Below are 12,500 nucleotides of genomic sequence, written 5' to 3'. Positions count from 1 at the left end.
CGCTGTCCACACACACACACACACACACTCCCTCCATCATACTGAAGACACTCCCGCTCTCCACACACACACACACACACACACTCCCTCCATCAAACTGAAGACACTCCCGCTCTCCACACACACACACACACACACTCCCTCCATCATGCTGAAGACACTCCCGCTCTCCACACACACACACACACACACACTCCCTCCATCATACTGAAGACACTCCCGCTGTCCACACACACACCCTCCCTCCATCATGCTGAAGACACTCCCGCTCTCCACACACACACACACACACACTCCCTCCATCATGCTGAAGACACTCCCGCTGTCCACACACACACACACACACACACACTCCCTCCATAATGCTGAAGACACTCCCGCTGTCCACACACACACACAAATGTAGAGCATGACACATCAGTCACGTATGAGCTTTTAAACAGCAGACTCATACGTGCATTATCATAAAATTTGATAATGGTCAAATTCAACTATTACTAAAGTAGGTCAGTTATTTAAACACTGAACGCATGATGTAGTCAGCCGGATCCGGGCCGTATCCAGATCAGATGATGGAGGCAGGGCCGGCGATTGCTATAGGCGAACTAGGCGGTTGCCTAGGGCGACAAATGTGTTGGGGGCACGGGCGCCCTCTAGTGTCGCCCTTTGCCTACTTCCCATTAATCATAGAATTAGAATGACAAGCGAAACAAAAACATGTTTATTAAACATGATCATCCTAAGGCGCCCCTCAGCCATACGTTTAATTACTTGTCAACCTGATTATTAGATTGAATGGATGATTATTGTCGATCATTTCCTAAAGGGGGGGCGGGTGTTAGTTGCGTTACGTTACGTTCTATGGTTACGTTAGGCAAGTGCTCGGCTGCTGCGCGCGCTGATCGAAAATGAAGCGGTCTAAACCCTCTGGTGCACAGGGACGAAAACGGAGAAAGCAACAAGATAAAAAGAAAGCCCAGTATAGAGGTACGTCTTCTCATCTCAGCCATTAAGGTGTCAAATGTTCTGGCCATCGGGACAACCGGGAGATTCCCGCGGGCCCGACGTGCTTTTTGGGCCGATACATACATCTCATACTTTTATTTTTCTATTTTTGTCTTAACGGCCCATAAAACTCGTACATCGGTGGCCCATTCGTTTTGTTTTGTTTTGCTTAATTGGCGGCGCTGGGTTACTTCCAAATATATAACTTCCTTTCAAGTATAGAAATGTGTACAGTACAATAGGCCTACTCATGAAAGCTTCCTTTATTTTTCAGTGCATTTGTTTTACAATATAGCCAATGGCTATTACTGTCATGGGATTAATATTATATCTATTATTATGTAGTAGTGTAATGTAGACAGACACTGTAATTAAAAGAGATTTAAATTTTTCTTTGTTCAATTTGCACACTGAATATGGGTTGGAGCTTTTAGTTTTGAACTCTCAAAGTGCACCAGATTGATGAATTTAACATTAAAATGCACAAAATTTTCTTACGGGGAAATACACCCGAAACCCCCTTAATAGCAGCCCAATAGATTGTAATAATAGTAGGCCTAGTGGTGGTAGTAGTTGTAATTTATCTACTAAAAGTTATTTATGGTCAGATAAAATATAGTTGTACAATGCAACTATGATATAAATATCCTTGAACGTTCTTTGTAGCATTTGTATGAACAATTTATTGTTTAAGTTTTTGAGTGACTATAAGAGCATGTTTAGTTTAATAAATACCTATAATTTTTGAAGGGGGGGGGGGGGCGCAAAACTCAATATCGCCTAGGGCAACCAAAGGGTTAGAGCCGGCCCTGGATGGAGGACCTGCGCCTAGACACGACCACAACGCATGATGTAGTCAGCCGGATCCGGGCCGTATCCAGATCAGATGGAGGACCTGCGCCTAGACACGACCACAACACATGATGTAGTCAGCCGGATCCGGGCCGTATCCAGATCGGATGGAGGACCTGCGCCTAGACACGACCACAACGCATGATGTAGTCAGCCGGATCCGGGCCGTATCCAGATCAGATGGAGGACCTGCGCCTAGACACGACCACAACGCATGATGTAGTCAGCCGGATCCGGGCCGTATCCAGATCGGATGGAGGACCTGCGCCTAGACACGACCACAACGCATGATGTAGTCAGCCGGATCTGGGCCGCATCCAGATCGGATGGAGGACCTGCGCCTAGACACGACCACAACGCATGATGTAGTCAGCCGGATCCGGGCCGTATCCAGATCAGATGGAGGACCTGCGCCTAGACACGACCACAACGCATGATGTAGTCAGCCGGATCCGGGCCGTATCCAGATCAGATGGAGGACCTGCGCCTAGACACGACCACAACGCATGATGTAGTCAGCCGGATCTGGGCCGCATCCAGATCGGATGGAGGACCTGCGCCTAGACACGACCACAACGCATGATGTAGTCAGCCGGATCCGGGCCGCATCCAGATCAGATGGAGGACCTGCGCCTAGACACGACCACAACGCATGATGTAGTCAGCCGGATCTGGGCCGCATCCAGATCGGATGGAGGACCTGCGCCTAGACACGACCACAACGCATGATGTAGTCAGCCGGATCCGGGCCGTATCCAGATCAGATGGAGGACCTGCGCCTAGACACGACCACAACGCATGATGTAGTCAGCCGGATCTGGGCCGCATCCAGATCAGATGGAGGACCTGCGCCTAGACACGACCACAACGCTTGATGTAGTCAGCCGGATCCGGGCCGTATCCAGATCAGATGGAGGACCTGCGCCTAGACACGACCACAACACATGATGTAGTCAGCCGGATCTGGGCCGCATCCAGATCGGATGGAGGACCTGCGCCTAGACACGACCACAACGCATGATGTAGTCAGCCGGATCTGGGCCGCATCCAGATCGGATGGAGGACCTGCGCCTAGACACGACCACAACGCATGATGTAGTCAGCCGGATCTGGGCCGCATCCAGATCGGATGGAGGACCTGCGCCTAGACACGACCACAACGCATGATGTAGTCAGCCGGATCCGGGCCGTATCCAGATCAGATGGAGGACCTGCGCCTAGACACGACCACAACGCATGATGTAGTCAGCCGGATCTGGGCCGCATCCAGATCAGATGGAGGACCTGCGCCTAGACACGACCACAACGCTTGATGTAGTCAGCCGGATCCGGGCCGTATCCAGATCAAATGGAGGACCTGCGCCTAGACACGACCACAATGCATGATGTAGTCAGCCGGATCCGGGTCGTATCCAGATCAGATGGAGGACCTGCGCCTAGACACGACCACAACGCTTGATGTAGTCAGCCGGATCCGGGCCGTATCCAGATCAGATGGAGGACCTGCGCCTAGACACGACCACAACACATGATGTAGTCAGCCGGATCCGGGCCGTATCCAGATCAGATGGAGGACCTGCGCCTAGACACGACCACAACGCATGATGTAGTCAGCCGGATCCGGGTCGTATCCAGATCAAATGGAGGACCTGCGCCTAGACACGACCACAACGCATGATGTAGTCAGCCGGATCCGGGCCGTATCCAGATCAAATGGAGGACCTGCGCCTAGACACGACCACAATGCATGATGTAGTCAGCCGGATCCGGGCCGTATCCAGATCAAATGGAGGACCTGCGCCTAGACACGACCACAATGCATGATGTAGTCAGCCGGATCCGGGTCGTATCCAGATCAGATGGAGGACCTGCGCCTAGACACGACCACAACGCTTGATGTAGTCAGCCGGATCCGGGCCGTATCCAGATCAAATGGAGGACCTGCGCCTAGACACGACCACAACGCATGATGTAGTCAGCCGGATCCGGGCCGTATCCAGATCAGATGGAGGACCTGCGCCTAGACACGACCACAACGCATGATGTAGTCAGCCGGATCCGGGTCGTATCCAGATCAAATGGAGGACCTGCGCCTAGACACGACCACAACGCATGATGTAGTCAGCCGGATCCGGGCCGTATCCAGATCAAATGGAGGACCTGCGCCTAGACACGACCACAATGCATGATGTAGTCAGCCGGATCCGGGCCGTATCCAGATCAAATGGAGGACCTGCGCCTAGACACGACCACAATGCATGATGTAGTCAGCCGGATCCGGGTCGTATCCAGATCAGATGGAGGACCTGCGCCTAGACACGACCACAACGCTTGATGTAGTCAGCCGGATCCGGGCCGTATCCAGATCAAATGGAGGACCTGCGCCTAGACACGACCACAACGCATGATGTAGTCAGCCGGATCCGGGTCGTATCCAGATCAGATGGAGGACCTGCGCCTAGACACGACCACAACGCTTGATGTAGTCAGCCGGATCCGGGCCGTATCCAGATCAAATGGAGGACCTGCGCCTAGACACGACCACAATGCATGATGTAGTCAGCCGGATCCGGGTCGTATCCAGATCAGATGGAGGACCTGCGCCTAGACACGACCACAACGCATGATGTAGTCAGCCGGATCCGGGTCGTATCCAGATCAAATGGAGGACCTGCGCCTAGACACGACCACAATGCATGATGTAGTCAGCCGGATCCGGGCCGTATCCAGATCAGATGGAGGACCTGCGCCTAGACACGACCACAACGCTTGATGTAGTCAGCCGGATCCGGGCCGTATCCAGATCAAATGGAGGACCTGCGCCTAGACACGACCACAATGCATGATGTAGTCAGCCGGATCCGGGTCGTATCCAGATCAGATGGAGGACCTGCGCCTAGACACGACCACAACGCTTGATGTAGTCAGCCGGATCCGGGCCGTATCCAGATCAAATGGAGGACCTGCGCCTAGACACGACCACAACGCTTGATGTAGTCAGCCGGATCCGGGCCGTATCCAGATCAAATGGAGGACCTGCGCCTAGACACGACCACAACGCTTGATGTAGTCAGCCGGATCCGGGCCGTATCCAGATCAAATGGAGGACCTGCGCCTAGACACGACCACAATGCATGATGTAGTCAGCCGGATCCGGGTCGTATCCAGATCAGATGGAGGACCTGCGCCTAGACACGACCACAACGCTTGATGTAGTCAGCCGGATCCGGGCCGTATCCAGATCAAATGGAGGACCTGCGCCTAGACACGACCACAATGCATGATGTAGTCAGCCGGATCCGGGTCGTATCCAGATCAGATGGAGGACCTGCGCCTAGACACGACCACAACACATGATGTAGTCAGCCGAATCCGGGCCGTATCCAGATCAGATGGAGGACCTGCGCCTAGACACGACCACAATGCATGATGTAGTCAGCCGGATCCGGGTCGTATCCAGATCAGATGGAGGACCTGCGCCTAGACACGACCACAATGCATGATGTAGTCAGCCGGATCCGGGTCGTATCCAGATCAGATGGAGGACCTGCGCCTAGACACGACCACAACGCATGATGTAGTCAGCCGGATCCGGGTCGTATCCAGATCAAATGGAGGACCTGCGCCTAGACACGACCACAATGCATGATGTAGTCAGCCGGATCCGGGCCGTATCCAGATCAGATGGAGGACCTGCGCCTAGACACGACCACAACGCTTGATGTAGTCAGCCGGATCCGGGCCGTATCCAGATCAGATGGAGGACCTGCGCCTAGACACGACCACAATGCATGATGTAGTCAGCCGGATCCGGGCCGTATCCAGATCAGATGGAGGACCTGCGCCTAGACACGACCACAATGCATGATGTAGTCAGCCGGATCCGGGCCGTATCCAGATCAGATGGAGGACCTGCGCCTAGACACGACCACAACGCATGATGTAGTCAGCCGTATCCGGGCCGTATCCAGATCAGATGGAGGACCTGCGCCTAGACACGACCACAACACATGATGTAGTCAGCCGGATCCGGGCCGTATCCAGATCAGATGGAGGACCTGCGCCTAGACACGACCACAACGCATGATGTACTCAGCCGGATCCGGGCCGCATCCAGATCGGATGGAGGACCTGCGCCTAGACACGACCACAACGCATGATGTAGTCAGCCGGATCCGGGCCGTATCCAGATCAGATGGTGGAGGACCTGCGCCTAGACACGACCACAACGCATGATGTAGTCAGCCGGATCCGGGCCGTATCCAGATCAGATGGTGGTTTTCGGGCCTGAGGTGTCAGCAGAGAGGGTTTTCTCCATTCTGTCACTGATGGAGTTTCGGTTCCTTCACTGTCGCCTTTGGCTTTTGGCTGCTTAGCCTATGCTTATGCTATACACATGAATAAACTAAATTAATAACTTTTTTTTACAACAAAATGAAGCATCACTGATGCATTATTTTCCTTTTATCTCTGTAAAGCTGCTTTGTGTGTGTGTGTGTGTGTGTGTGTGTGATCAGCTCTGACTGGGAGAAGCACCGCTGCAAACACTTAACGCTCCTCTCATCCAGGCTTTGTGCTTCTGGGTGGTTCAGTGCGTAACGGCTGACAGCGGCAGAAGCTGACGGACAGCAGAGCACACACACACACACACACACACACACACTCAGAGGGGTCAGAGGTCACGGGCAGACGGGCTTCAGCAGAATCTCTGATCCAGATTCATGTAGTCACAAGCGTCCGGACGAAACACACCAGCACACACACACACACACACACACACACACACCCACCAGCACACACACACACACACACACCAGCACATGTGCACTGGCACATCATGAAAGGTGGCGATTCGCTTTATTTCTGCCATTTTGGGGAAAGATCTTAGCGACGCAACATCTGCACCTGTTTTATTAATAAATAAACACGTTCAAACGCAGCAAACAGCGACGCTAATCAGGACCAGACTCACACATGCGACAGTCGAACCTCCAACATCAGCACGTTACACACACACACACACACACACACACACACACACACGACAGTCGAACCTCCAACATCAGCACATTACACACACACACACACACACTCACACATGCGACAGTCGAACCTCCAACATCAGCACGTTACACACACACACACACACACACACACACACACACACACACACACACACACGACAGTCGAACCTCCAACATCAGCACGTTACACACACACACACACACACACACACACACACACACACACACACACACACGACAGTCGAACCTCCAACATCAGCACGTTACACACACACACACACGACAGTCGAACCTCCAACATCAGCACGTTACACACACACACACTCACACATGCGACAGTCGAACCTCCAACATCAGCACGTTACACACACACACACACACACACGACAGTCGAACCTCCAACATCAGCACGTTACACACACACACACACACACTCACACATGCGACAGTCGAACCTCCAACATCAGCACGTTACACACACACACACACACACACACACACACACACACGACAGTCGAACCTCCAACATCAGCACGTTACACACACACACACACACACACACACACACACACACACACACACACACACGCGACAGTCGAACCTCCAACATCAGCACGTTACACACACACACACACACACACACACACACACGACAGTCGAACCTCCAACATCAGCACGTTACACACACACACACACACACACACACACGCGACAGTCGAACCTCCAACATCAGCACGTTACACACACACACACACTCACACATGCGACAGTCGAACCTCCAACATCAGCACGTTACACACACACACACACACACACGACAGTCGAACCTCCAACATCAGCACGTTACACACACACACACACACACACACGACAGTCGAACCTCCAACATCAGCACGTTACACACACACACACACACACACACACACACACGACAGTCGAACCTCCAACATCAGCACGTTACACACACACACACACACACACACACACGACAGTCGAACCTCCAACATCAGCACGTTACACACACACACACACACACGACAGTCGAACCTCCAACATCAGCACGTTACACACACACACACACACACACACACACACGACAGTCGAACCTCCAACATCAGCACGTTACACACACACACACACACACACACACGACAGTCGAACCTCCAACATCAGCACGTTACACACACACACATACGCGACAGTTGAACCTCCAACATCAGGACGTTACACACACACACACACACACACACACACACACACACACGCGACAGTCGAACCTCCAAAATCAGCACGTTACACACACACACACACTCACACATGCGACAGTCGAACCTCCGACATCAGCACGTTACACACACACACTCAATCACACACACACACACACACACACACACAGTTGAACCTCCAACATCAGCACGTTACACACACACACTCAATCACACACACACACACAGTCGAACCTCCAACATCAGCAAGTTACACACACACACTCATGCCACAGTCAAACCTCCAACATCAGCAAGTTACACACACACACCACACACTCATGCCACAGTCGAACCTCCAACATCAGCAAGATACACACACACACATTCTCTCACACACACACACACACACACACACTCTCTCACACCGGTGGGTAAAGTGCTTAGATGAGTGTGTCAGTGGAGGGTAATAAATATCCTGTCATTAGCTGAGAGTCTGAGTGTGTGAAAGAGAGCCATTAACGCTGTGTGTAAGTGTGTGTGTGTGTGTGTGTGTGTGCGAGAGAGAGAGAGTGAGAGTGTTGGCCGGAGGTGAGGCGTCTCACACGGTACCGATCACCCTTCATTTAAAGAACTCCCCGGAGCCCGGCGGGTCGAGCGGCCGGTTCTGCAGCTGCTTCAGTGTGTGTGTGTGTGTGTGTGTGTGTGTGTGCGTGAGTGAGAGACGCAGTAATGAGACACAGCAGCGCTCCTGCTAAACCTGTTACAGCACATGAGGAGCGCAGACTCCACCGCCAGCAGCGATCAAGGCCACATCACACACACACACACACACACACACACACACACACACACACGTGACACAGACAGACAAATCAAAATCAAATCAAATCACATTTATTTATATAGCACGTTTAAAAACAACACACGTTGGCCAAAGTGCTTTACATATAGCCCAGCACATATAATCTAAGATTATAAAACAAAGTATAAAACAATTGCAAGAATTTAATTACAGTCAAAAGCAAGAGAGAAGAGATAAGTCTTTAAAAGAGATTTAAGACTTGTGTGTGTCACACACAACACACACACAGACAGACAGACAGACACACAGACACACACACACACACACAGACAGACACACACACACACACACAGACAGACACACACACACACACACAGACAGACAGACAGACACACAGACACACACACTCACACAGACACACACAGACAGACACACACACACACACACACACACACACACACAGACAGACACACACACACACACAGACACACACACACAGACACACACAGACAGACAGACACACACACACACACACACACAGACACACAGACAGACACACAGACAGACACACACAGACAGACAGACAGACACACACACAGACACACACACACACACACACAGACACACACACACACACACAAACGCACAGACACACACACACACACACACACTGTTGCGCTGGAGCTCAGACACACACACACACACACACACTGCTGCGCTGGAGCTCAGACACAGACACACACACACACACACTGCTGCGCTGGAGCTCAGACACACACACACACACACACACACACACACACACTGCTGCGCTGGAGCTCAGACACACACACACACACACACACACTGCTGCGCTGGAGCTCAGACACACACACACACACACACACACTGCTGCGCTGGAGCTCAGACACACACACACACACACACACACTGCTGCGCTGGAGCTCAGACACACACACACACACACTGCTGTGCTGGAGCTCAGACACAGACACACACACACACACACACACTGCTGCGCTGGAGCTCAGACACACACACACACACACACTGCTGCGCTGGAGCTCAGACACAGACACACACACACACACTGCTGCGCTGGAGCTCAGACACACACACACACACACACACACACACTGCTGCGCTGGAGTTTAGACACACACACACACACACACTGCTGCGCTGGAGCTCAGACACAGACACACACACACACACTGCTGCGCTGGAGCTCAGACACACACTCACACACACACACACACACTGCTGCGCTGGAGCTCAGACACACACTCACACACACACACTGCTGCGCTGGAGCTCAGACACAGACACACACACACACACACACACACTGCTGCGCTGGAGCTCAGACACACACACACACACACACAAACACACACTGCTGCGCTGGAGCTCAGACACACACACACACACACACTGCTGCGCTGGAGCTCAGACACAGACACACACACACACACACACTGCTGCGCTGGAGCTCAGACACAGACACACACACTGCTGCGCTGGAGCTCAGACACACACACACACACACTGCTGCGCTGGAGCTCAGACACACACACACACACACTGCTGCGCTGGAGCTCAGACACACACACACACACACACTGCTGCGCTGGAGCTCAGACACACACACACACACACTGCTGCGCTGGAGCTCAGACACACACACACACACACACTGCTGCGCTGGAGCTCAGACACACACACACACACACACACACACACACACTGCTGCGCTGGAGCTCAGACACACACACACACACACACACACTGCTGCGCTGGAGCTCAGACACACACACACACACACACACACACTGCTGCGCTGGAGCTCAGACACACACACACACACACACTGCTGCGCTGGAGCTCAGACACACACACACACACACACACACACACACACTGCTGCGCTGGAGCTCAGACACACACACACACTGCTGCGCTGGAGCTCAGACACACACACACACACACACACACACACACTGCTGCGCTGGAGCTCAGACACACACACACACACACACACACTGCTGCGCTGGAGCTCAGACACACACACACACACACACACACACACACACACACACTGCTGCGCTGGAGCTCAGACACACACACACACACACACACACTGCTGCGCTGGAGCTCAGATATGAAGCAGCAGAACCGTTAAAGCTGGAGCTTCTTCTGTGTTTGTGTAATGCAGAATCTGAACTACACCAACATCCCATCATGCTCTTCTGTCAGTCAGAATCTGCTGCTACTCATCGAGTGTGTTTACATGTTCTTTACCTGATCATGCCCAATAATCCAGCAGTGTGTGTGTGTTCATGTACATGCGTTAGCCTGTTTTCCTTTATGGGAGTAAATCATAAACGGCTTCAGCATAAAGTGATTGACAGCTCGATTTCTCCAGTGTATAAACTTATAAAGCAGCGTTCTGTGGCTCACTGAAGTCACACGTGTGTGTGTAACCGGAGCGTCTTTACTGTGTGTGTGTGAGAGTCTGAGTGCATGTGTGTGTGTGTGAGAGAGTGTGTGTGATGGGTAGGTTTAGGGGTAGGGTTAGTGTGTGTGTGTGTGTGTGTGTGTGTGTGTCTCACCAGTACGCAGGCAGACAGAGCTGTTTCCCGTAGACAGCAGTGCTGAAGGAGGGGATGATGGGAATAATGGGCTGAAACTCTCCTGAGTCGATCACAGTCAGACCCGCCTGGAGCTCAAACACCTGAAACACACACACACACACACACAGGAGCTTTAAACCTGAAGCTTTATCACAGTGTGTATCGCTGATGTGTGTGTCCTGTGGCGCTCTCCGTTTTCCGGGATATCGGAGTTCATCTCCATGGCGATGACGTTGGGAAGAATAAGATACACCAATAACACAATGTTGTGTTAGAATAAGCTGGAGTGCATTTAATGAAGCAGCGTCAGAAACAGTGTGTATTCCTCATCATCACTGACCACACACACACGCCTCATTATACACAACAACACAACCCTGTTCTGCCATGGTGTCTGGCGTGTGCGTGTTCACGCGCGTCTGTCTGGCGTGTGCGTGTTCACGCGCGTCTGTCTGGCGTGTGCGTGTTCACGCGCGTCTGTCTGGCGTGTGCGTGTTCACGCGCGTCTGTCTGGCGTGTGCGTGTTCACGCGCGTCTGTCTGGCGTGTGCGTGTTCACGCGCGTCTGTCTGGCGTGTGCGTGTTCACGCGCGTCTGTCTGGCGTGTGCGTGTTCACGCGCGTCTGTCTGGCGTGTGCGTGTTCACGCGCGTCTGTCTGGCGTGTGCGTGTTCACGCGCGTCTGTCTGGCGTGTGCGTGTTCACGCGCGTCTGTCTGGCGTGTGCGTGTTCACGCGCGTCTGTCTGGCGTGTGCGTGTTCACGCGCGTCTGTCTGGCGTGTGCGTGTTCACGCGCGTCTGTCTGTAGCAGTGGTGCAGGAGTGTGTGTGAGGGCTGGCTCAGGTGTGTGCGTGTGTGTGTGTGTGTACCTTCAGGTAGCAGTGTGTGTAGCAGTGGTGCAGGAGTGTGTGTGAGGGCTGGCTCAGGTGTGTGCGTGTGTGTGTGTGTGTGTACCTTCAGGTAGCAGTGTGTGTAGCA

General features: G+C 52.7%; 1 protein-coding gene across 2 annotated transcripts in view; it reads right to left on the bottom strand.

Moving 5' to 3' along the window:
* Nucleotides 1–12,500, bottom strand: part of LOC130079876 (intermembrane lipid transfer protein VPS13B-like) — a 48,853-nt gene that overhangs the window by 26,185 nt on the left and 10,168 nt on the right. For both annotated transcript variants that reach the window (XM_056245113.1, XM_056245114.1), the window contains exon 4: nt 11,504–11,625. In XM_056245113.1, coding sequence (XP_056101088.1) covers nt 11,504–11,625 — 122 coding nt within the window. The remainder of the gene's footprint in view (nt 1–11,503; nt 11,626–12,500) is intronic.

This window comes from Rhinichthys klamathensis, unplaced genomic scaffold (assembly GCF_029890125.1).
Source record: "Rhinichthys klamathensis goyatoka isolate OS25496 unplaced genomic scaffold, OSU_Roscu_1.1 h1tg001392l_1, whole genome shotgun sequence".
Classification (NCBI taxonomy): Eukaryota; Metazoa; Chordata; class Actinopteri; order Cypriniformes; family Leuciscidae; genus Rhinichthys; species Rhinichthys klamathensis.
Note: the sequence above shows the minus strand (reverse complement) of the source record. Positions and strands in the feature narration are given on the sequence as shown.